This window comes from Alosa alosa, chromosome 6, assembly GCF_017589495.1.
Source record: "Alosa alosa isolate M-15738 ecotype Scorff River chromosome 6, AALO_Geno_1.1, whole genome shotgun sequence".
Lineage (NCBI taxonomy): Eukaryota > Metazoa > Chordata > Actinopteri > Clupeiformes > Clupeidae > Alosa > Alosa alosa.
The window spans coordinates 9,018,054-9,045,113 of NC_063194.1; the positions used below are offsets into that span (position 1 = coordinate 9,018,054).

General features: G+C 42.9%; 2 protein-coding genes across 4 annotated transcripts; one reads left to right on the plus strand and one right to left on the minus strand.

Annotated features, from left to right (window-relative positions):
- Positions 1-3,225: 3,225 nt before the first annotated feature.
- Positions 3,226-7,360, minus strand: vapb (VAMP (vesicle-associated membrane protein)-associated protein B and C). Its single transcript, XM_048245336.1, has 6 exons — positions 7,145-7,360; positions 5,865-6,017; positions 5,475-5,578; positions 5,109-5,189; positions 4,809-4,982; positions 3,226-4,634 (listed from the first exon to the last, which is right to left on the minus strand). Exons 1-6 carry the CDS (start codon positions 7,200-7,202, stop codon positions 4,470-4,472), a joined length of 735 nt encoding a protein of 244 aa, XP_048101293.1. The 5' UTR covers positions 7,203-7,360; the 3' UTR covers positions 3,226-4,469.
- Positions 7,361-8,185: 825 nt separating this feature from the next.
- LOC125295820 (DDB1- and CUL4-associated factor 1) lies at positions 8,186-26,633 on the plus strand. Of its 3 annotated transcripts, none has more exons than XM_048245337.1 (23): positions 8,186-8,318; positions 12,730-12,853; positions 13,039-13,115; positions 13,458-13,531; positions 13,825-13,938; positions 14,068-14,205; positions 14,545-15,159; positions 15,309-15,410; positions 15,531-15,689; positions 15,803-15,982; positions 16,935-17,144; positions 17,338-17,507; positions 17,949-18,073; positions 18,835-20,408; positions 22,266-22,348; positions 23,353-23,437; positions 23,524-23,757; positions 23,863-23,956; positions 24,426-24,530; positions 24,781-24,854; positions 24,947-25,039; positions 25,541-25,814; positions 26,056-26,633. In XM_048245337.1, exons 1-23 carry the CDS (start codon positions 8,285-8,287, stop codon positions 26,112-26,114), a joined length of 4,797 nt encoding a protein of 1,598 aa, XP_048101294.1. In that variant the 5' UTR covers positions 8,186-8,284; the 3' UTR covers positions 26,115-26,633. The 3 variants fall into 3 exon arrangements, with proteins under 3 accessions (XP_048101294.1, XP_048101295.1, XP_048101296.1); XM_048245338.1 differs by lacking the exon at positions 8,186-8,318 and adding an exon at positions 11,160-11,361; XM_048245339.1 differs by lacking the exon at positions 8,186-8,318 and adding an exon at positions 11,723-11,890.
- The last annotated feature ends 427 nt before the right edge of the window (positions 26,634-27,060 follow it).

Consider the following 27,060-nt stretch of genomic DNA (forward strand, 5'->3'; position numbering starts at 1 on the left):
TAAGTATAAACACATGTCATCTTACACTGAAGGGCGGTTGTTTCTGATCATTTAGCTGCTTTTGAAGTGGTCAGCGACTGATTGGAATAGGGGGAAAAAAGAAGATGGAGGGATTGCCAAGGCAAAAGACTTTAGGGAACTAGTGAAAAGCTGTCAAGAAGAAGGTCTAGAGAGAAACTGCATTACGAGGAGAGAGACCAGTCTGCAACAGCTAAAAGAACTCCCCTCACAGGGTCATCTGTCTGTGGACTGCTGTGCCATTGATACCTTTGACCTCCGCTCCTCCTGTCACACCCCCACTCCTTCCTTGTCCCATCCCCTCCAAAACCTCTACCCTTTATGTTCTTACTCATCACCCCCCTCTTTCCAAATGCTTTGTTTTTCCTGCACCAATACAGTCTTGGTTGATCAGAGACTTTAAGAGTAACAATGTTTTAAAAATGACAGAAATGACTATGATAACTTGGACACTAATATGTTCTCTCACTCTCATCAGCCTTCTTCCATCATCATTCTCTTCTCCTGTCTCTTTATTTTACTGCTGGACTATTATTCTTGTACAGACTGTAAAATGTATTATTTTGTACAACTTTATTGAAAAAAAAAAAAAAAAACTTGTAGAAGATTCATGTGCCTCGACTATGTCTACATTTGTGTGTGTCTGTGTGTGGGTATTACGTTCCTATCTGTGAAAGAATGCCATTGCTTGCTGTGCTGTAAGCATACACACTTCACTACACGGCCAACATTTCCTGTGTTACTTGTGTGATGAGGTGTACCGAATTCATAGTTCGGCCAGCACTACACACTTCTATAGGTGATCACATGAGTACCTTGACCTCTGAACTGTATATAGAGGTGTGTGTGCATGTGTGAGATCCTGAATATGAATATTATGCATATGAGAGCGTGTTAAAGTTATCGTTGTATTATTAAGCAGTATCAAAATGGACAAACATTTACAAAGGGTGAGTGCTTCCTCATATAAATATGAGGTGACAACTCTGACAGTACATTTCAATGAATATTGACTAGTAGGCCTACGTATAAGGACTGGATTTACTATAAAGATAATATATGATCTTTGGAATAGTTTCAGTTGTTGCTGTTGTGCAAAGAAAATACATTGAATAGTTTAGCTTGTACTTTGGCCCCTCTATTGGTCATAGCCTACTTAAAATACTTAAGAGTACAAATTTGATTTCCATTATCATTATATAAAAATATCAGTGACGATGAAATGAAATGTTTATTTTCTACTATTCCCGTCAGGGGGCTTAGTATTACCTTATAACCCAAAAATAGATTACATGAACTGTTCTGTAGTAACAATTAATGCATGTGAATGTAGTCCACTTCCACAAGACATTTCATCATCTCTAGGCAAAACAAAACAAAACTATGAAGAATGGGTAAATGTGTTGTGCGTTAGACTGGGTTAGGGTTAAGTGTGGTAGCACCATAGACAGTAAAAGAAAGGGTAGCACAGAAGTCTTTGTCCTAAGGTGGTAGACTATGCTTTAGTTGTATATTCCACAGGATGCTGCTCTCTAACACACATGAAGTAGTCTCAGAAATCTAGCCACAGTGGGCCTATTAAACCAGGAAAATAGGCTATCCTAGCCTATATAAATATCTACTGTAACTCAAGGACCTTTCCTTGCTGCAAACAACAAGTCTATGAGGGAAACGACATAGGACAGACGTATTTTAACATTATCAAAACCGCCTCAGCTCTACATGATCCCTTTAGTTAAGCCTAACCGGTAGGTGGCAAGTGTGGTGGTGAGAAAAATGAGTCATGGGATTATCGAGATCCTTCACTCCAGAGGGCGCGGAACAGCTAGCCCACTGATGGGTTAGTCAGTGAAATAAAATTCTTATATCTAAGCTACACTTTATTAACGAGGCCTCAGCCAACCGTGTCCTTAATTCATAACCACGATACGAACGATACAACGAAAATGTAGATAATAAGTCAGCTGTTTCTGTATCATACCCTCCAAGAGGCCTGTCCAAACCAGTGACCATGCAAACTACTTACAAACGGAGCGCCTTCAGGGTACGTCCCAGGTTCCGAAGAGCACCTTGCCTAGTAATGGCAAAACAACACCTTTTCTGTTTGAAATGTATCTCACTAACTGTCCAAGAATATCATTGCACTAAAGAGATGTGTGTTACCATTCAGCGCATGATCTTTAAAAACAGTAGTTTGCAGTTCTACTGTGCACTCAAATAGTTAAACGGATTACAAATAGATTTGGTGGGACTACTATTAAGATTTGGCAACAAATACAATCACACTTTCAGTCATGTGTATTAAATGAGGTGGCTAAGCTCAAACGTATTAATCAGTTTAGCAGTGTTATTACACTGGCCCTAGGTTCTGAAAGAATACAACTGTGTGTACCCAATTCAAAGCAGTAATTGATCATTCATTCAGGTTATGCAAAACAAACCATAGCTTTTTGTTCATGAAATTTATTAGGAGGCCACATGGTTAGATCACATTGGGTAATGTGCGTTTTCTTTTCTTTTTAAATATATCAGTGTGTTTAAGCCATCTTTTTGATTAACTGATAATTTCTGAAATCTCAACACAACTGACTTCATATTTGACTGACTTCATTCCTGTGCTGAGGTCAGTCACTCCTCCACTGCACTTTACCCTGGAAAGCAAACACTTATCTTAGACAGTTTTATTCAACCCATAACACCATCTAAATACATCCCTACTCTCAACATAATTCCAGTGTTTATTTCATTTCTAGATAGAACTCCTGCTTAAATATTGTGGTTACACACTCTCCTCTTGATAATTATACGGTCTTCCCTACACGGACTGTCACTTGGAAAGATATAAATGGGTTTAAAAACAGTTTTACATAAGCTACATCCTATGTCAGTACATATATTTCTTAAACAGGTCATATCTGTGTTCTAGGATCATGTTTACAGTCATGATGAATTGTTGGGGTCATGCAAACAGTTTCAGTCCCACACAACTCAAATCCTGTTGTGGACTCTGATACTACAACCAGAAATTTTAAACAGTTCAATCTACTGTAGTTCTACACAAGGCCAGGTTAAACTGGCCTGGCAACCTTCCAAAGTGACCTCCACTGTGTAATGTGTGAAGGGATCTCCCGCTGTAATACATTGCTGCTTAAATTACAAATATGCATATTTCAACTTCAGGAAAAAAACAACACTCAAACCTAGAGCTAGTGATTAGATGGTCCCTTTGGAATAGACAGTATTTAATGTCGTTTTTAAACACAAGGGAAGCCCCCCAAATGTTTCCATGCCCCCAGAAACAGTGAGAAGTCCATTAGCATACAGCTCTTTACAAAGCTCATGATTACAGTTATGGCTAATATGAATACAAAAAAAGAGGAAACAATGACAATAGCCTAATAATTACAGTACACATGAGATGCAGAAGCAACAAGTGTAGATGTTATAAAACCAAGTAGGAGGAGCACTTTGAATGGACGGCACCCAAGTCATTGCTCTCTTTCTTGTGTTTGTGTGTGTGTGTGTGTGTGTATGTGTGTGTATTTGTTTCGTGTATATGAGGTGCACCACCTCTGGAGACATGGGGCAGCCTCAGGGGGCAGTTGTTTGCCATAAAGTATATTGCAGTGAAAATGGTGAAACCTAAGTGTGATTTGTCATAGAATCTTTGCCCCTCGGCTAGAACAGGGTTCCTGTGCAGCCCTACACTGTTGTGTCAGCACAGGAGTCTACAGGAAATCACTCACACACCAAAAAACGTGAGGAACAAAAAAAAACAATGGCCATCTCTCATTACTGAAACATGGCCGTTAACTAATACAAACGGAACAAGTGCAGTGCAGTGTTTACAGAGGAAGTGACATTTCATTCACACAAGGAGTCCGCCAACTCAACTTTTTACAACCATCACAACCACAGGATGACACATACGCTAGCCTTCCCCCAGCATTCCATTCTCCTGCCCTCCTATCAAACACCTCAGGAACAATTACACACAACACCTTTTTCAACCAGGATGTAAAAGGGCAACCTCAGTCATCTTTAAAAAAAAAAAAAAAAAAAAAAAAAAAAAGGTCTATTAACACAAACTTACCACCCAAAACCCCCAGCCCCGCTCCCCCCAAATAAACATAATTGTGCAAAAAAGGAACAGGGGATAAAGAGGGAGGTAGGAAAAAGAGAGGGATGGTGAAATGGAGAGATGCAGGGAGGGGTTTTTAAAAGAGTATCTAGGTGAAAGGGTGGGGGGGTACACTATGATTAAAAGGCAAGATCTGTGACTTGGGTCTTCTTTTTTCATTATATAACTGATTACCTCTCCAAATTGTTATCTTAAATAATTGATCTAATGGATGAAAGCCGTGACAGGGCACTCCCCCCCTCGGCCCGTCCCATTCTGTCTGTTCCATCCTAAAGCATGCTGCTGCCTTCAGGCCCCACGGCCCTGCTGCCTACAAGGCCAGTTTGCCGATGATGACGCCGATGACAAAGAAGAGAACACAGAACGCCAGCACACGGGTGGTGAGCCCTTCCTCCCTCAGAGCAGTGCCCGACCCCGGGGCAGACATGGGGGCAGAGGCAGCCACATTCTTCCTCCTTCTCAGCCCGTCGTCGTCCTGGAGAATGGGGACAGGTATATGACAAGAGGAAGGCAGAAAAAAATTAAATAAATAAAACAAAAGCATTAATCAACACAGTTGTCATGGACACTTAGTTTAAGTTGTAATGAAGAGGCCCATGCATGGGGGATGTGAGCCGTCATGAAAGGCAGAACTATAGTGGCCTCTTACCCGGAACTGTCGGTTCTCCTCACGGAGCCTCTGCACCTCCAGCTGAAGCCGCTTGCACTCGTCCATGATCTTCTTCACTTCCCCATCGTCCAGCGAGGCACTGGCGGACTTCGGCAGGGAGGATTCCGATTTCAGCAAGGAGGAGGACAGGATCTTGTTGCTGTCGCCTTCATGCTGATGAAGGAGAATGTGGGGTTAAGGCAGACAGAAGGAGAAGAAGGGACATTTGTATCGCTTTTAGAAATAAGATCAATGAAATAGAAATGAGATAAATTGTGTGATGTCAGGAAAAGTACTTACAGTCTTATCGCTGTCCGAGGGCATTTCAAACATACATCTCAGCTTAGAGTCCATCAGCTCCTCCGGTTTCGCCTCTTTCCACTGTGGGGACAAGGAGACAAGCTGATTAGTATGGCATGTTATTAGTGTCAGAATTTAATTTGACCACATATGCAATTCCAATAATTGAAATTGAAAATTAATGTATAGAATTCTTTGTCAACTAGTAACAAATAAACCAATTGCTGTTTTGTTGCTTTAGGATATTATACAAATACTAAAAGCTGACAGATGAGGTCAAGGCTGGAGTCTTTGGTCATTTTCTTCAGAAAGCAGAAAAACAAGGGCTTTTAGACCCTGAGGGAAGATCTGAAGGCGGGCACTTACCACTCCCTCCATGTCTCCCATGTCTGGAGGCGCCATCATTGACTGCACCATGAACTTATGTTTGCTTTTCTCATTGGGGTCATAATCAAAGGGCTGGAGCATAACTTTAAAAAAAAAAAAGAACACATAGCCATCGACCATAATCAAAGCAACACAATTGAATATTCATATCTAACTGTGACAAATCTTGTGGTAGTTATTTGGAGTTTAATTCATGCTCTTTATATTTCATGTTTTATCCTGGAAAACAAAACTAGTAAGCAGTTACTTTAATTGTGTGACAGAACTATGTGAATGCAGACGTGGTTGAGCAAACATATCCATATTTGAAAAAAATTTCACTTCGTTCATAAACAACAGTTTCTAGAATGATTTTACATGTGTACATACCAGATACATTGATGGAGGTCCCAGCATCAATGACACCACTGTTTGGCCGCACACAGTAGCGCCGTGGTGCAGTGGTCTTCACCTTAAAACACACATTCCGGTCTGTGGGGTTTGCAAGCTTTAGGTTTGCAGTGACAACATCTGTGAATGGACCTGTGGGAAAACAGTCAACCAAGACAATGAGACATTTTCTGTGTTGGTGGCAGTACCTATCCATGCTGCTTAGCAGTAGACCTACATTTCACTAAGCTATCTCATGGGCCCTGAGTCTACACTGATAGCTTAATATCAAAGTAATGGAAGGTAATTAAGAAAAGGTGAACCCAACATTCTCACACCCAAAATTTTGAAAGGGCAACTATATCCAAATTCTATTAGATGTACTCAACTGAAGGGGGATTTAGGCAGTTTAGCTAACGTACAAACGGAGACTCAAACACAGGAAGATAATAGTTATGTGTAAATATGTCCATAAGCCAAATTGTTCCAACAATAATGGAAGTTGCATCGGAACCTCAAATGACAGTAACGTTTATGGCGTAACATCACGTATTTGACCGTTTATATCCTTTCCCCATCATCTTTACCTCGACTCAATGTGATATCAAATATCTTAGTCTGCTGTTATTTTCTGCAAATCAACAATGTCAACAGATCAGCGCTAAGGTTAGCATAGCTACCGCTATATAACCAAAAAGGTGCTGTAAAGAGAGCCGCTTGGCTGGCACCACCAGGATAATGTTAGTGATGTACTGGTTAGCCATTGCAGACTGCTAGCTATGCTAACAATTTTCCCTTGCGCATAGCTAACTATACTGCATTAAAAACACCATTTCAATGCATGAAGTAATCAGCAGTTTACAGCGTCAACTGCAGTAGACTAAAATAATCTGTTCTGAGCGGGCTTTGTATGTAGTGAGCTGACGTTAGCGTTGAATAGACCAAGTATCCAGGGCAGGCAAATGACCGCGGCCTCCCTCTATCATTGCTAGCCAGCGATATAACCTAACCAATGACTTGGACGCAAGAGACTAGTTAACGTTAGCTAGCTATAATTACATATAATTTCGGATGGGTTAATTAGAAATAACCATGACAAGTACAAAAGACATTTGCGGATGTGTTTTGCTGAAATAACTGACTCGGCACATTTTGTATATGTCCAGCTTTGTACGAATGCTGGTGTGGCCAAAATGACTCGCAAATAGCACCTACAGGCCCTACCCGTTGCTAACCAGCTAGCAAGCTAGCACACCTATCTTGCTAACAACCTTCCTTACCTCTAAATTTGAGCTCATGTGGTGGGTCTAGCAGCAGGATCTGTTCTTGCCTGGCCATATCCCAGTGCTTCGGAAGGCTGTCTGATGTACACGGACACTATATGGATATTATGAATATAACTGTCAAGATAGTTATTAAAATTAGCCTGTCTTCGGCTTAGAGGGATCGACCACTACTGCTCTACTTGGACAGCCAGCAACAGCTGTGCGGAGTCAGGAAGGAGGTGAGAATGAGGCTGCATGTGACGTCATATACGGTTTATTTTATGTCCTGCTCCTGCCTTGCATTCTACATTTGTAAAGTGCACTCTGGACTTAAATAAAAACAGTGTTTTGTATGAACTAATATTTCAAGAGTGATCATAACGTTATATCTTCATAGACGCTTCTTTAGTCATTCTCTTACCAACATGGACATGCCATGGATGTTTAACATTTTCACACTAAACATATTTAGAAAAGCCAAAGGTTAGCCTACTTATCGAGCTCAAAGTTGTTCTGGTAGGCTACCTAGGGTATTTCACAATTCTAAATCCTAAGCTACATTTTCAGCCTTGCAATGGCATTATGGCATAGGCCATAATTCTAGAACATTCTCATACCAAAGTAACATTACCATGACTTGTTTTTAACAACAATATGCTTGTAAAATCAGAACGTTGGAAAGTGTGGGGCCCCTTCAACTTTATACATCGTACACCTTACACAGTCTGTAGTGGTAATACCTGTAGTAGTAGTAGTACTGTAGTAGTGCGTACACTGATTGTCACGTGACTGCCCCCCCACCCCAACACACACACACACACACACACACCACCACCTCCACCTTTAAACGTTTGTCAGACATAAACTCTATCAAAGTTTGATATAATAAATTATTATATTGAAGAAGACTATATTATTAATAATATTATACTCTTCTTCAGTCTACACCTTCTGTCAGCAAATGTGTGCCTTTACTTTTCTAGTTGTGTGTGTCTCTAAAAAGCCACACCTACCCCTGTAGATGCTGATAACATGCTATCATAGTATGCCACCTGTCACTTTTTTGCATGTTTCAAAGTTGCATTTTAAACTCAATTAAAGGCCATAGCCCACACAGAATGTTTTCCACATTTAAAAACTTCAAACAGATCCAGTATGTTGCGGATAGACCTGCGTTTTTGGAAAAAAGGTAAGATATCTGCTTTGTTCAGGTAAAGGTAGAAAGAAACAAGTCTAAGTCTTGAATTTCCCCTGGGGATCAATAAAGTATCTATCTAACTATCTATCTATCTATCTAAGTAAAAGTATATAGACTTACTCTGATAGTAAATTACTTGAAAAGTCAGATTTCTCCCTGTGTAATTCACTTGTAGTCACAATCACAGTTGAAATTATCAATATATTGTGGGCCAATAAGGGTGTGATATTTTAAGAAAAACACAATGCTGTAAAAGGGAAATGCTCTTTTCAGCAGAATATTAAGACCCTGGCCTACTTGTGTATACTGTGATATGGTCTCTCAATAGATATAAATGTTGTGAGTGGTCTTATTGAGGAAGAGACCAACTGTGACGCAAGACTAGCATATTTATACCAATGCAGAATGAATGCACACTTGTCCCAATGGATCAAATGTGGACATTGTCATTTGATCCAAGATAAAGGCTGAGAAAGTGAGAGTGAAAACCCATGGCATATTAGTTTAATATGGAGTAATGATGTGCCCTGCAGACCAGGATCAAACAGTAGAAACTAAATATTTATATATATATATATATATATATATAAACAATGCAATTATTAAATAATCATTGATACAGTTATGTGAGTGAAAAGCCGACAGACTGATACTGATACTAAGTTTGATTACTGGCTCCTTGGTAAGGTTAATTGGTCCATAAAGTGTGGTCCATAAAGTATTTTTTTCCAGATACACGGCAGCAGGGGGCGGCGCCAGAGGGGCGCTATAGCTCCCCCTGGATTAGCCATAGCGCCCCCAAAAGAACCAAATGTAGTAGAGAACCATGACCCTCATTTCATAGCACCCTCGGTAAAAAGCCAAGCTCCCCCATAGCACCTGCAAAAAAAAAATATTTGGTGCTGCCACTGCACGGCAGAGGTGTTACATTCTTTGTGCAATAGGTAGGGAATTTCCTACAGTGTCCAATCAGCAACCAAGCCTATTTACCATCAAAAAACAAAATCACTAAAGCAACCTTTGTGGGCAAAAACTTCACCAACAGAGCAACCCTTGGGAGCATTTAACTGGGGATATCAGGCAGGCACCTTCCTTCATTGGTGCTTCGTTGAATTAGACCCACAACACCTCCAGAAGGCCCAACAGTGGTATCTGGCATCCCAGATCCAACCACCTCTACACTCATGTCCAGTCCAAATCATACAGTGCAAAAATGAGCATGTATGTAAGAAATTATTGAAAAGTATGTTTTAAAAGACACATAATTCTGGTATCATCTTCAAATTCATTTTAATAGTCTATGGTTATTTGGAGGACACACCAGGGTTCCAGTCAAAACACTTAGAAACCAATTTTTTAGGGGTTAAATTGTAGATCTCCAATGTGTCAAAAACAAAATATTGCACACATTCTATGTTTAGTAGTTTATGAAAATACTGAACTGAAAATATTGCCTCGTTTTATGAGTAAAGAACATAGTTGTACTACTGTAGAAGTTTCGCACCATTCTGGGAATTATTAGTGGGGTAATTTACGAGATCCTAAGTTGGTTCAATTAGTGCCTGCAGAAAGTCATTAGTTTCTGACAGCGCTGCTCGACCAGGGTTTGACCAAGGGAAAACAGGTTCTGGGAGGGTGTTTGGCTCGGGGTCATGGTGCAAAGGACCCTAGAGTGAAATTACTCCGAACCATCGCTTTAATCTATGTCTCAGTTATTCTCAGCCTTTTTGCCCCCAAGGCTCCCCTGTGTTCACAGAAACATCCCAGGGCCCTTTTAGGAGACGTGATAATCTGCCAGTCATCATTATAACTTTATACTCATGCCAACCCTTTTCCATTAGATCTCATATATTCAAAAATAATTTTTATCGTTCCAACAATCAGAAAAGAAAGTTACAACAACGCTTGCTCCATGATGCAACCGATTTATTGATAAACTGATGTTAGTCAGTTCATCAGTAAATAAGCAATGTTGCACTTTTCTTTTCTGTTACTCTGAAGTTGTCCAAAATAGCTGCACCTGCAGTGTAACCTATCAAGGTGTGCAGGCTCCTCTCTATCTTCTGTGAAACCGTTCCAATGATCCTCAAATAACCCAAGCTGATTCACAGATTTTCAGTCCATTTCTATTACCATATCCATAGTAAAAAAGTTATTGCTGTGTAATGAATTTGTTTGTGTTATTCGTGCTATTTGAATGATTACTAAGTAATTACTACAGTGTAATTACTTTTACTTTGATTATTGAAGCATTCTAATGGCTCAAACATTCATTAGCGCTTGAAATAGCCTTTCTCATTAACTCAAGGCCTTCTTTGCCTTCCTGACGCCACCTTTTGGGCCCCGCCCCTTGTTGAGAACCACTGCTTTAAAAAAAAAAAGTACTGCGTACCGTTTTGTCCAAAGCGACGTATCAATACATTATTAACCAATATCAACACTAAAATTAACAGCTTAAAGTAAAGTCATATAGCCTAAATAAAAAATACCAGTATCAGCCTACTAATATAGACTAAATATAATCTTACAGAATAATAACACCATAATATAATCAGCAATTCTACAAGCTTTGGCAATTAGATACAAAGTAGGCCTAGCCTCAAGAGATCTTGTAGTCTTTAGACGCTTTTTGAAGATCCCAAAACTATCCACGGACAAAGAGCATCATGTATAAGCATAACAACATCACATGGACATCTTATGTTATCGGTAACTAATTGTAATGTAGTAAGACAAAAATATAGCTACCAATTCGGTCTATTTGACATGGAGGATTCTATGGTAAAGGTCATGGGTGAGGAGGCGGGATCGACAGTCGCCGAACATGTGACGTAAAGAACGTGGTGGCCATAATAAACCTTGGCGCACACGACAGTGCTGATATAAGTGATATCATAAAGCCAGTTCTGTAAACGGAATCATTATTAGGTGTTCTATTTGAAATAGAATCGTTACTAGGTGTTGTGTCCCTTTGGACACACAGTGTCACTCCTGGAGTGGGTTGTAAAGTTGGAAGATTGAGCGGGACGAAACAGTAAGGCACTATACCGCTGGTTCACGATCGTAGAACAGCCTGCAAGTCAGCTAGCTGGTTAGCACGTTTTCGAGTTGACAAGCAACCTAGCTACTTAGCCAGAAAGACTTCAGCCAAAGCCTTGTATGCCGTTAGCTAACTAGTTGTAGCTACACACAAGCTGGCACGTTTTGCGCATTTCGCCATGCCACGTTGCTTTTTATAACTTGCATGCAGCATCTGTGTTAGTTTTCCAACTAAATGTGATTTGTGGCTCCAGCTAATATGTTGTTTAACTGTCACCGATGAATTTAGCAATGCCAGTTTTAGCTTGCTAGACCATGAGCCTAGGCTTTCCCTCTCAGTATTAAACGTTAGCTGCCCGGTCAGCTGGCTGAAGGGTCTGTATGTTAAGGTACTAGCGGGCAACGTAACGTTAATGTCACCCTGGCAAAGACAATATCGACAAAATCAGTGGTTTCACAATATACCTCTACTTGGGGTGTTATTTCGTGGCCCGGTTACAAGCATGGATTAACGATAGCTAACGGTAATGTTACTCCAACGTTATGGTTGCTTGACCACCTAATTAGCTTTCAAGTTGGTTAGCTCTTCATTAGTTGTTCATACCTACCAACCTGACATTTTTGTATTGCAGTGTTGCGATAGCATCAATTAGCTATTTGGCTAACGTTAGTTACAATGTTAACTGTAGGCTAGCCAGATGTTTACGTAGATGTCATGAACTCGAGCTAAATGTTTAACCTGAGATTTTAACACGCTGTCTTGCGTTTACATGTACGTTTAAAGGAGAGTTGATTGTTGCGTTTTTCTTAATATTTCATTGTTATTCGCTTAAGTGCTGTATTAGCAAATTTAAGAATTGGATGGCAACGTTAGCTGTCAACGCATGGCTGGCTGCACGTTGAATAACAATCTGAACAGCGGTTCAGTTCGTACCCCGCTTATCAGAAACCTTTCATAGTTTATTTCTGAAGGGCGAATGGAAAAACAAACTAATGAACCTTCAACGTTCTGGGCTTTGTTGTCAAACAAATTTAATATATAGCACTTGGAGCTGAGTTTAGTCCAAAACTGCAAATTGACTGCGCGCCAGTAAGCAGCAAGCGGTTCACCTGTTGACTGCTTGGAGTTGCAGCACAGCGCAGCTGTCAGGCTAATAACACTGGCTTTGTACAATTGCATCTGTCGAGAACGAAGTCTGTTGATGGTCCATCGTTTTTCATTGAAGGATGTATCTAGGCTCACAAACACCAGTTGCTCCAAATGATCGAAAAGCTCTAACCTGACCATGTGATACCTTTCTCTTAGTTGTTGTTGTGTCTGTGTATCTCTCTGACTGTTGGGTTTCTGTGTATCTTTCTCTAGTCAGGGGGATGGCAGGGGCGGCCGAGGCCAGTGTGGACTCCAAGGCTGAGCTCACTTCTCTGTTAGAGCAATGGGACAGAGAGCAACTGGGAACCACACAAGTTCTAGTGGCTATCTTGACCAAGTAAGTATGCGCACCCACACAAACCTTTTTTGATGCCCCTCTCTATTGGGGATGAGTTGATTAGCTTACTATATTCAAAGTAGAAAAATGGGAAATACAGGAAATATTTTGTAGAAGCACATAATTGTATTGTCAGGCGCTTTGTGTATGACTTAAAGTGGTACATTAATCTTGATTATTTGCAGGATCTCTGAACTGGTGGAGAGAGAGACAGAGGAGTACCGAAAAGCCGACCCTGACCCCTTTGATGACCGTCACCCAGGTAACTTCTGCAAACACGAACACTTTTAATCCACTCTTATGGGCTGTCTACTCTGCCAACACTAACTGCATTGACCACTAACTATAATGATATGTCCACAATGACCAATGAAAAGGGAAGCCTCTCAGAAATATTCATATTTTAATGTAATACCTTTAAAATTCAATGAATTCTAGTCATTGGCTGCCAATGTCCTCAGACCTGGGTTGCTCGTCTTGGCAAAGAATTAAATTTTCAAACCAATGTCCTACTCAGAATAGCCTGTCATTCATGTTTTAAATGGTAGATCTGAAAGTGTTCTGAAAAGGTTACGCTATGATGGTTTTTGTGTCTGTTCTGTAGGACGAGCTGATCCAGAGTGCATGCTGGGACACCTGCTGAAAATCCTATTCAAGAATGATGACTTTATGAACGCTGTAAGTTTTGGCTTGTGCTATGTGTGTAATTTAGGCTACATTCCATGAATGTAGTATCTGCTGTGTGTATTGTGTTTTTTTTTTTTTGTTTTCATTTTACTTCATTTCTGTTTCAGTGAAAATGTGGATGCGAGAGAGGGGGATGTATCATGTAGTCAATGTTTTTTCCCTTCTTTTTTATTACAAATATTATGTATTAATACAATATATTAATATTATAATATATGTGTTTAACAAATTTGGTGGAGAATGTCTTACTGACACTGATCACTGGTCTCTGGCTCTGTGTAAAGCTGGTGAACGCGTATGTGATGACCAGTAGGGAGATTACCCTCAACACAGCTGCCTGCCGCCTCCTGCTGAACATCATGCCAGGGCTGGAAACCGCTGTTGTATTTCAGGAGAAGGTATTTCTTTTTTTTTATTATGTATCATCATATAATAAGTTAATATGCTCTCTGTTTATACCAGCCTAGGTACATACAGTCACACAAAGCATTTACCATGGACATGATTTTGTGTGTGTGTGTGTGTAGGAGGGGATTGTGGAAAAGTTGTTCAAATGGGCTCAGGAGGCAGAGCAGCCCTTGAGGATCTATTCTGTGGGCCTCCTAGCAGGAGCTATGGAGAACCAAGACATTGCTGCCAACTACCGTGAAGAAAACTCTGTACTGGTAGGTCATTTACATACACTGTTATATTGTGTTAATTGTACTGGGCAAGCGAGTAGGCAAAACTTATGGGTACAGATGCACAGCTGTTAAGGCATGAGGGAGAGACATTTACAGCCCCCTATTCACTGGCTTCCATTATACACAAAACTACACACACAAATCAGGTGTTTACACTCCCACTTCACAGGAGATAGTAAACAAATGTAAGGCCCAAAAGTAACATTACTGAATTTTATACATATTTTGTGTGTGTAATGTGTTCAGATGCTGAATCAGTTAATCTACACCCTAACTTTTGCTATTATTTTGCTTAATCTTATTGTGTCATTTGTTTTGAAGGTGCCACTGATGTTGCAGCGCTTGCGGGAGCTGCAAGAACGAGAGGTGGAGAACAGGCGGGACTTCAGGAGGCCGAGCCCTCGCAAGGCCTCCAGTCTGGAGCCGCTGTTGCCTCTGGATGAGGAGACAGTGGACTGTGCCAATTTTGAAGACAAGAACGGAATGGACAAATGTGGGGTGGTGGGAGAGGTTGAAGAGGAAGAGAGCCCTGTGAAAAGTGCAGATTGTTTCGGACTGGAGCCCATCATTGAGTCTCCCTTTAGCCTCGGGTCAGGCCAGAAGTCCAGCAGTCGTGCTAACTCGGCCAAGAAGCCTCTCCCCAAGACGGAGGGCCTCGAGAGCGAGTCTCCTGGACCGGATGAGTCTGACGGGCGAGTCGAGGGAGGGAGGCTCGCGCAGAAGAGGGCGGAACGGGAAAACGGCCGCAAGGCGAAACAGAAGCTGAACTTCACCCTGTCGGAGCCGGAGCGCAGCTTCAGTGAACTGAGCAACAGCAGCTGGTCAGAGATGAGCCCGTGGGTGATTGGTCAGAACTACCACCTCGACCCGCTCACTCCTGCCATTGAACAGCGTCTCATTCTGCAGTACTTGACCCCTCTGGGCGAGTACCAGGAGGTGAGTCCATACGCTCTTCACGTCAGAGGGAGTCGGCCAACACCACACACACACACACACACACACACAGGCACACACAGGCACAGGCACAGGCACACACACTCAAACATGCGTGAAGTTTGACCCAAAATGCGTTGCTCTCTGTACAGCTGTTGGCGGTGTTCATGCAGCTGGGAGCCAGACAGCTTCTCATGCATTACATGGATCTGAAACAGACCAATGACGTGCAGTTAACCTTCGAAGCCCTCAAAGTATGTTTTTTTTTATTTTATGAATGTATGCTAGAAAACACCCTTGTGAGCTTCTCAAAGAAATACATGTAAGCCAAGCTCAGCTTGTAATCTTGCCCTCTTTTATTTCTGCTATCTCAGTATCTGGCCTCCCTGCTGCTACACAAGAAGTTTGCGGCGGAGTTTGTGGCTCATGGTGGAGTGCAGAAGCTTCTGGAAATCCCACGGCCCTCAATGGCGGCCACCGGCGTTTCCTTGTGTCTGTACTACCTGGCCTATAATCAGGATGCCATGGAGCGGGTATGTACTTCTGTGTTCTCACACACACACACACACACACACACACACACACACACACACACACACACAGACACGGGTACCTTCTCACGCTTTCTTATGTGTGTGTTTGACAGGTGTGTATGCTCCCCCATTCCATCCTCTCTGAGGTGGTGAAGTACACACTGTGGCTGTTGGAATGCTCCCATGCCTCAGGCTGTTGCCATGCAACCATGTTCTTCTCCATCTCCTTCTCTTTCCGGGCTGTTCTGGAATTATTTGACCAGCAGGATGGACTGCGTCGTCTCGTCAATCTGGTAATGGTCTTGAAGTAAAAGTGAAACCCAGGGTTCTCACTGTTCCTTGAAGTCCTGGAAAGTTTGTAAATTTGAAAAAGTCATTTTGAACATTTTTGAAAATAGACATGGGTCATTGAAAGTGCTGGAATTTATGTATTTTATTAAGAAAGTCTATTGTTTTGCATGTTTTACACCACAACCTAATATTGTCACATGGATGCATGATTCAGGTAGGCTTTATACCATAACCTATGCGACTATTGAAAACTAAATTGCTGACAAAACTTTGGGGATAGCTGTGTTTTAATAAAATTGAATTACTCAACTAGATTTTTTTCAAAAGATGCAGAGATATACACACTGTTCAATTGTATGGCCCCATTGATGCAACATCTAAAAGAAAAGTCTAATGTGGTTCATGGTCTATGCCACCATTAGCTTGGCCCTTCCTGCCTGTGTCTTGGCTCATTTATTTCACTGAAATACTGGTCTGGCTACTTTCAATGCACTTACATTTCTCTCAGCCATCGGGATGGCGGGCCATCAGCGACCAGAGGAGATGACATTACAGTTTTAATCAAAAGTGGTAGTGGTAGAACTAGAGGAAGCAATAAAACGATGGTAGCAAGCAATGCCAGTAAACATCAAAGAATTAATGCTGGAGGAATCTATGATTTTCTACAGCAAGGTTAAATACATTGTTTCCTTACTGCCAATGCGGTTTATTATCAGTTTGCAAAGGTTAGTGGCAAAGTCGGCAATAACCTTAGGAATCTCTGATCAGTGCGATTAAATAGGCTGGACCAGCGATTTCAAGTTAGCGCATAGCTATTCGGGAGCGGACTATTTCACATAAGTAGATAAGAGAAAAAGCCTAGCTATCTCACATTATAAAAAATGTATGGCAATTCATAATGCTGCACAGCTGGGACTGCCTGTTAACTATGAATTTGTGTGTGTGTGTGTATAGATCAGTACTCTGGAGATCTTGAACCCAGAGGATCAAGGTGCACTCTTAAGTGATGACGAGATCTTCTCCAGCCGACAGACAGCCAAACACACCTGTATGGCCCTGCGTAGGTACTTTGAGGCGCACCTGGCCATCAAGGTGGAGCAGGTCAAGCAGTCCCTGCAGCGCACAGAAGGGGGAGCTCCAATCCACCCACAGCCCTATTACAAGGTAGCGTGCACATTTACTTTCACACCCATATGCAGAGTACTATGAATCCATATTTCTTTTAATCAGGGTACTTGGAGTTTTAATGTCATTAGTATTTTGTGATTAGTAATTTGTTTAATCTCATTTTGTACTTAAATATATCACCTGTGTGTGTGTGTGTTTGTGTGTGTGTTTACACGTGGCACGTGCTCAGGCGTGCACATACACCCACGAGCAGGTGGTTGAGATGATGGAGTTCCTGTTTGAGTTTGGGCCCGTACGTCTTTACTGGGAGCCAGCCGAGGTCTTCCACAAGTTGTCCTGTGTGCAGCTTCTGCTGCAGCTCATTTCAATTGCCTGTGACTGGAGGACCTACTATGGCAGGTAAGGGCTGAAAAGGAGCACCAGCAACTCATGTTGCACTTTCCTGTAGGAAGGCCATTAGGGCTGTTTCATAGTCTGCAAGTGACATAAATGCATCGATCTATGCGTAGAATAATGTGCTGGCCAAATTTTGGAACACTAGCGTGAGTGTCCTATCATGCATTTCCGATTGGCGTGCATTGTCCATCTAGCTTGCTTAGAATATGAGGGGGTTCTTCAGTACGGTGGCCTGGTGTTTACAACGGTGTACGGTCCCCATGTACTGTAGCATAGGATCGATTGATTTGCTGGTCCATGTTTTTGTCATGATCAACTTTACCATAGGTAACCACTGTGTTTCAGTTGCCATGCTGTCTTTCTGCAGAATAGGATTGCACAAGTCCTGTTCTGTAGTGACAAAAAGTGATGTGGTGCCATCGGCTGTGTTTGTGTGCGTTTCAGGAGTGACACGGTGCGTTACGCGCTGGACATCCTGAGCATATTGACAGTGGTGCCTAAGACCCAGCTGATGCTGGCTGATTCAGTGGCCGTGCTGGACGAGGGAGGCTCGACCATCTCCACCGTAGGTGAGTAAGTCCAGCCAGTCTCTCCCTTGTCCACTTTCTTTCACGTCACCTCCTCCCTCCTCTCCGCATCCATTTTGTCGACACCGTATCACCACTGTTCCCTTTCAGTAGATTCACGCGGTAGGTAACACTAATTGTATGGGGTATCAGACCCTTGCCGGTCTGGCTCAGCGAGGGGCGTGATATCCTATACAATCTGTGTTGTACCGAGTGAATCGACTGAAAGGGAATTTCTGTCAGCTCGCTAATTATAGGTTCCCATATAAGGTTTGATGCTAGTACAGAATCTTGCTTGATGTCCTCAAGGTTGAGCTGACCAACAAGACTGCAAACAGAACACATTGGGCTTTGACCTAATACGTTGCAGTCACAAATTAGAGTCTATAAAAAAGAACACATCCTAGGTCCCTTCAGACACCTTGGTAGTTGGCACAACCGCTTAATATTTGTCATCTGAGGGTCAAGGCTGTACTTAACTCCTTTAACTTAGGTGCATGTACATGAATTAAGTACTGTTCATCCTTTTGTCTGTATAAATTGTAGTGTAGAAGTCAAAGTGACCAATAATGTCATAAACATGTTTTTTGGTGTAATTCCATATTCAGTCAGCAAAACATTGTACTTTATGTTCTTTGTCTTAATATACATTTCACAGGTGTATTATTCATCTCCCTTGAAGGTGTTGGTTGTAAACGACTGTGTTTGTGTTTGTGTTTGTGTGTGTTTGTTTGTGTGTGTGTGTGTGTGTGTGTGCACCACAGGCATGAGCATTGTGTTGGTTGTGGCTGAGGGTGAGGTATTCGTCAACGATGCAGAGATCCAGAAGTCGGCGCTACAGGTGGTCATCAACTGCGTGTGTGCGCCCGACAAGCGGGTGTCCAGCATCGGCAAGTTCATGGGGGGCACGCCGCGCCGACGCCTGCCCCAGAGCAACCGCGCCAGCGAGAGCGTGCTGGCCAAGATGTGGAACGTGGTGCAGTCCAACAACGGCATCAAGGTGCTGCTCTCGCTGCTCACCGTCAAGATGCCCATCACGGACGCCGACCAGATCCGTGCGCTGGCCTGCAAGGCGCTGGTGGGCCTGGCACGTTCGGCCGCCGTGCGGCAGATCATCAGCAAGCTGCCGCTCTTCAGCAGCGGTCAGATCCAGACGCTGATGAAGGAGCCCGTGCTGCAGGACAAGCGCAGCGAGCACGTGCGCTTCTGCAAGTACTCGGCCGAGCTGATCGAGCGCGTGTCCGGCAAGCCGCTGCTGATGGGCACCGACGTGTCGCTGGCGCGGCTGCAGCGGGCCAGCGTGGTGGCGCAGTCGCGCATCTCCTTCCCCGAGAAGGAGCTGCTGCTGCTCATCCGCAACCACCTGGTGGCCAAGGGCCTGAACGACACGGCCACCACGCTGACCAAGGAGGCCGACCTGCCCATGGCCCCGCTGGCGCACACGCACAGCCACAGCCACCCCGTGCCCTTCACCGCTCCGGGGGTCGTCTCGCTGACCGCGCCGGCCGCCCCGGTCGCCATCCTCCCCAGGACTCCAAGGCTGGCCAATGGGGTGGCGGCGCGGCTCGGGAGCCACGCCTCCACGTCCCCCATCCTTCACGGTCAGCCTCGGCCCTCCACCTCTCAACTCCACGCTGCCCCGCTCCCCTCCTCTTCCTCCTCCTTCGCCTCTTTCTCGTCCGCCATCGCTGCCGCCGCCGCCGCTGCCCCCCAGGGAGGCGCCCCTCAGGCTGGCGCTCACAGCAACGGCTCGCCTTTAATCGGCCGCATCCTCTTCACGCGGGAGCGCCCGTCGCCGTGCGTGGCTGGCCGCAAGCCGCGGGTGCTGCGCCAAAAGTCGGACCACGGCGCGTTCAGCCAGAGCCCCGCCATGAAGAAGCAGCTGGACCGCCACCTGCCCTCGCCGCCCGCGCTGGACAGCATCATCACCGAGTACCTGCGCGAGCAGCACGCGCGCTGCAAGAACCCCGTCACCACCTGCCCGCTCTTCAGCCTCTTCACGCCACACCAGTGCCCCGAGCCCAAGCAGCGCCGTCAGGCGCCCGCCAACTTCGCCCCGCGCCTCACGCGCCGCACCGTCTACCCCAAGTACGGTGGCGTGGATGGCGGCTGCTTCGACCGCCACCTCATCTTCAGCCGCTTCCGGCCCATCTCGGTGTTCCGCGAGGCCGACGAGGACGAGAGCGGCTTCATGTGCTGTGCCTTCTCCGCGCGCGAGCGCTTCCTCATGCTGGGCACCTGCACCGGTCAGCTCAAGCTGTACAACGTCTTCACTGGACAGGAGGAGGCCAGCTACAACTGCCACAGCTCCGCCATCACGCACCTGGAACCCTCCCGGGTAAGCCTGCTCCCCTACACACACACACACACACACTCTCAAAACCAGTCAAGAGTGGTTCCGTTCAGTTTTAGGTTTTATTATTTTTCACAATTTTAGAAAACATTCAAACTAAAGATAAAAGTAAGTAATGCAGTCCAGGGAGAGTAAGAAAGCCCAACAGGCTTATTCAGAGCCTCTTCCAATTCACAATCTTTTCTGAACGGTCTTGGTCTGTTTGTCTTTGTTATCAGTATGTTTGTTTTAAATGAGTGAACAGCATGTTGGATATGCTTGGTTGAAACAAAGAGGAATCTGGAGAGAGAGCCCAATAGGGCAGATGGAGCTCAGTGTGTGTGGATGTGTGGAGTCCAAGTCTGTTGCTCTTAGGGTCCAACGAGCAGATCACTTCTCTGAGCTGTCCAAACATGAAGCCAAACAGTGATGTGCTTCAGGCGTAGTAGTGGTTGGACTGAAATTATTATTTTTTTTTTTTGGTTTATGTATTTATGTTCTTAATAACGAGTTCATAATTGATAAATGTGTTTTATTGCAGTTCTGTTTACCCAATCTCAAGGGCATTCCCACATAGCCCCTGGCAGCGTTGTATTGCACTGCAGTTGCTGTTGAGTACAACTGCAATACATTACAGACAAGGATCCCACCAACATTGATTTAGAAACGCGCTGCCTTTACCTCAGGCATACAAGCACTTGGTGTTTAGGTGCAGAGTGAGATCACTTTATAATCTTAAACCAGCCCGTGTTAAAAAATAATAGTTTCTTGTTTGGTACTTGCTTTTTTTGCATTAAGATGCTTTGCTTTGCTTTGCTTTACTTTACTTTACCATTACCACTCACTTTTATGAAATAAGATGGCTGTACCCCTCAATTGACTATGAAAAGTAGTGATATAGTTAGCCTATCCACCCTCCTCTCTAGAATGAGTCAGATATGCGCAAATGCGTTTCCTGAAGAAAAGCTAATCCCACATTAAATTGGTTGAGATATGACAATACTTTTTTGCGTTTCACATGGTGTTTTTAAAGACGTAACATTCCACCTCACAAAATGTACAGGGCATTCTATATCCCCAGTCAACCTGTGCATTAACCATTTCTATTTTGTGCAAAATTATTCATAGACTCAAATTTAAATAAACGAAGCAAAAATACATCCTCCAAAAAACAAAACAAAACACTCTAGTTGAATACTTCCCACCCCATGTCACTTATTATCAGAAGGAGGAGAACCCTAAACCCCTTACTGCTAAGTTTTGAACTAAGAAAAAATGAGAGTGCTTCTTTATACCACTAAAACATAACATTGTCCATTCAGGTCCTGATATCATCTTGAGCCTGCATTCCATAAAAATAAAAGCGAAAAGCTGCTTCTAATGGTTATTTAATGTCCACTTTCCGTTACACTCACTTTGAAACCCACTCACTAGTTTAATATGATTATTGTTTATGTGGATACATGTTTAGAAAAAGCTTGAAGCCGATGCATCATAGACCAGAGTTCCTTCCTTTGTTTCCAGTTGCCTACGTAACTGTTTATGTGTCAGAGCAGCACCCACTGATGTCTCTCTCTGTCTCTCTCCCCCTCTCTCTCTCACTCTCCCTTACTCTCTCCCTCCCTCACTCACTCACTCACTCTCTCTCTCTCTCTCTCTCTCTCTCTCTCTCTCACACTCACACTCACACTCACACTCACTCACACTCACACACACACACACACACACACACACACACACACACACACACACACACACACACACACACACACACACACACACACACACACACACACACTCACTCACTCACACTCTGTCTCTCTCTCTCCCTCTCTCGCCACTGCTCTGTAATTGTTCCCACAGGATGGCTCTCTGCTGCTCACCTCGGCCTCTTGGAGTTACCCTCTCTCAGCCCTCTGGGGCATGAAATCCGTCTTCATCATGAAGTGAGTTCATATTCGGCTGCGCACCCCACACTCCTCTCTGCTCCCGTCCTGACCTCCTCCTTCGTCCCTCTATTGGTCCCTCAACTCTTTTTTTTTTTTTTTTTTTTTTTTTTTTTTTTTTTTCTTTTTCTAGCATATCCTCATGTTATGTCAGTCTTGATGTTCACCTCCTCCCACATTTTCTGCAATATGTTATCTGTGGAATCTTTGCTCTGTTTATATATTAAGCTAGAGGACGTGGAATATTGTTGTATTTTTCATTTGAGTCCACTAGCACTGGGGAGTGCTGTTCTAAAGAAAGAACAGAAACAATATTTTAGTCAGGAGCCATGTTAACACCTATGTTATCAGAATACATTTATTCAGAATATTTATATATATTTTTTTTTTTATTTTATTTTACTTTATTATTTTAGTAGTAAAAGATCCACATCTCCTGTTCCTCTAAATGTGCTCCAGGAAGTAAGAACTAGGACAAGCTAACGCTGAGTTTGTCAGAGGAAGCGGGAGAGCAGATTTTCCCCTTGTCAGCACGGAGCCTTAGCTGTGCTCAACCGCCGTGTACATGGCTCCTCATGACTTATTCTTGAGGGCCTTACTTAAAGCACATGGAACATGGCGCTCTGTCAGCTGGAGTGCCTAGGTAGTCTGTGTTTAACCCATGACTCCACTTTGCACACTGAGCTTTAAAAGTAGTTCTCCATAGATGGACTATCCCAGCAAAACAGGACAGGGATTTCAGCTAACACCAGTGACCTGTTTCTCCTCAACAAGATCTTAAAATAAGCAGGTCTTTTAGATGAGCATGCACAATAAGGGTGTAGGGATTTTGCATCAGCCAACAAAGTCTGCACTAGCAGTCATCCTATTAGCAAAAAAACATCATTTTTTTACCTATACCAAAGTTGTCAACATTGTTAAACGTTACTGATAAATGCATTATCTATAAAAATGTATCTGAGAATGAAACAAGTTGACAAGTGTCAATTTTATGTTTATTTCAGGCATTCCTTTTTAGACGATCATTACGTGGAGTTCAGTAAACTTTCTCAAGACCGGGTCATCGGGACAAAAGAGCATGTCGCTCATGTAAGTACTCGCTGTTATGTTACAGCACTATGTACAACAACAACTGCATATGATTACCAAATAACAAGCGACTATCCCTCTACTAGATATACGACATCCAGACAGGCCAAAAAACGCTCACTCTGAACAACCCCGACCTGGCGAACAACTACAAGAAGAACTGTGCCACGTTCAACTCCACAGATGATCTGGTCTTGAATGACGGGGTCTTATGGGACGTTCGCTCTGCTCAAGCCATCCACAAGTTCGACAAGTTTAACATGAACATCAGCGGTGTCTTCCATCCCAATGGCCAGGAGGTCATCATCAACACAGAGATTGTATCCTTCCCACACCACTAGTGTTGCCTGTGTGTGTTTGTTTATTCGTTATGTCTTTTTGTTGGACACCCTCTAATGATATTCACTCCTTAATAGACGTATTAGTGGGATCTACGGACATTTCACCTGCTTCACACAGTCCCAGCTCTTGATCAGTGTAGAATTGTGTTCAATAACAACGGAACAGTTATCTATGGAGGTAAACATACTTTTAAGCATTATGATAATTTTTGTTGCTCATGACATTCAAGTCAAGACAAAAATGTCTTTTCCGAGCCATGTTTGGTTTCTGCTGTTTGTGAAATATTTCACAGGTATGATATAGTGACGGATTAAGTGCTCTCCACATATGATGTATAAATTAGTTTTACCTCGGCATTGTTTTGGTCTTAAACTGAACTTTGGCTCTTGGCTTCTTGCTACGTAATATCTATTGAATCATCTTAATGTGACAAACTTGGCCTACATCACCCATCAGGTGAATCTCTATCTCTCACACACACACACACACACACACACACACACACACACACACACACACACACACAGTTTATAGAGTTATGGTGTAAGGACAGCAAGGTGAATTTTTGTGAGTAAGAATGTACTCTGTGGGAAGCACTCAGCAGAGTTTCCATGGTAACCTGTGCCTGTGTGACGCTGTCTCCTAGCAATGCGGCAGGCTGATGATGATGACGACATGCTGGAGCAGCAGATGAAGAGTCCCTTTGGCTCCTCCTTCCGTACATTTGATGCTACAGACTACAAACCCATCGGTAGATGTCACACACACACACACGCACACGCACACGCACGCTCATACAGATGTGAATATTATATTTTACCTCTCCTTTCTCCCTCTTGCCCTTCCTCCCCTTTTTATGCTTCCATTTGAGAAAAAATAACAGGTTACCTTTAAATCCTTCGATGTTACATTTTTCTAACATTACAAAATGATTTTAGAAAGTTTACATTTAGAAAGTTTTTAATTTTTTAATTTAATTTCATTAATTTTTTAAAACACAGCCACTATTGATGTGAAGAGGAATATATTTGATCTGTGCACGGACACAAAAGATTGCTACCTGGCCGTAATAGAGGTAAGATTTTTGTCTGAAAAAAACAAACAATCATTTGTGTGTGTTGTGTGTTGAATTGTTATATTTCTGTGGATATCTGTCTTTCTTAACAGAACCAAGATGCAATAAACATGGACACAGTGTGTCGGCTCTATGAAGTGGGAAGGCAACGCTTGGCAGAGGAAGAGGAAGATGAGGAAGACCAGGTGAGTGTAAGATGTGTAAATGTCGAAGTGCTTTTCAGAGGTACCAGTATACAAAATACAGCAATATAGCATATCTTCATTATTGAAGAAATGTAGGGGATAAAAATCACAAGTACTGTTTTTTTAATTGTATAAAATGGCCTAATGGAAGTCCGTTCAACACCAATTGTTAAAAAAGAGCAGGTTTACATTATAAGTATGGATACTTGCAGAGAAGAAAATTAAGGGAATTTGAATATCCACCACAGTGATGGAAAATACTTGTCTGTTTTTTTTTTTTTTTTTATCGGAACCCTATACATAGATGTGGTGAAAAGTCAAGTTATATCAGATATTGAGAACCGTATCAACTATGACATCAGGAAATGTTAATGGTCATGGATAATAGGGCTAGGATGTAGAGGAGTTTAAAATTGAGAAATCAGAGTATGATGTGATCTTGTTTGGCAAGGGATGGCACATTGACCCCCAGCCAATGTTAACTCTGACCTTCACCTGCAGGACGAAGACGATCAGGAAGATGATGATGACGACGATGACTCTGATGATGACATGGACGACATCGACATGGATGACATTGAAACAGACCCCATCTTGGCGGAGCTGAACGACAACAATGGCGAGGAAGAGGAAGATGGTGACAACGACTTCTCTCCATCAGATGATGAAGAGGTGGCACGTTTGCTTGAAGAAGAGGGAGAGGATGAAGATGATGATGATGACGACGATGACTCTGATGACAATGATGAAGATGCAGATTTAGTCTTGGATAACAGTAAGTCTGACAAAGTGAAAATATAGTGCGTGCAGTGGGTTAGTGTAAAAAAGATAAGATTGCCACTTCTGAAAAAGCCTTCTGCTGTTGAAGAGTAGGAAGTGTCTTAATCAATTATTTGCATTACATACGTAATCTTGTGTGGTTTTGTAGGTGGTGTCTAATATTTTTGTCCAATTTCAATATGAGACCGCATACCAGTTTTGTGTGTTCTAACTTCACTTGTTTTTCCTCCATACAGCAGACAGCTCGGACAACTCTGATCTAGAGGATGACATCATCCTCTCTCTGAACGAGTGAGGGAGAAAAAGACCTGGTGAGAGCTGCTGACGGCTGATCGGGAATTTCGGAAGAGGGAAAGAGACGTCACCCCACACCACGGGGGTGGCTAGGCCTCTCGGAGCTCACCTGATCTGCTCACCACTGCTGATGCTGTATCAGGAGAACACTTGAAAAAGACCAGCTTGTGTTTGCTCGTTTCGTTTTTTTACTCCTTTGGTTTGGTTTTGAATGAGTAAACGTGAGCGACTTCTTGAGCGAGTCGCGTCTGTTTTGCTAGTGTACTAAAAGCATGGACTCTGCCTCGAACAGGCTGAGCATGCGATGAGCTGCACAGGTGTCTCTCTCTGCACTTGTTTTCCAGTGTTACTTTTACTTTTTTTTTCTCTCTTTTCTTAATGATTTCCCCTTTATAATGTAATTATCAAAAAGCCTACACTGATGTAAAGACCCTGGACCTTACTACTTGTGCAGAATGTATGTATCTAAAGTATTTTTCTATAAATGTAATAAAACACAGTCTTCTCTGTGTTAACTTGGTTAAAGACAGCTCTTTAAACTAGAAAACCTAAACTGACAGGGGGGCATGCATCACAATTCAAGTGTCTGACTTACGGATCAGACAGGTTTAAATATATTACTGACCATTCCCAGTACAGAGAGCAAATCAATTTTGGGATGTTGATTTATAATTAGTTTACCAAAAAGGAGCAAGTATGTGGTCCAAACCACTTTCACTGACGGGGAAGGGAAATGGTTTGCTCTGACCTCTACTGAGAAGCTTTCAACTACCTGAACCCAGTCATGCTGACGATGCCTTTATGGACAGTGGCTACATTTAATGCCCTGTGACTGACTACCAGGCCAGGTATTTTAATGGTGGTCCTGATGACTGGTATGCAGTACTGTGCTGTTTCAGAATCCAATTTAAAGCAGTCACAATAGTCATATAATTTCCGAAAATAAG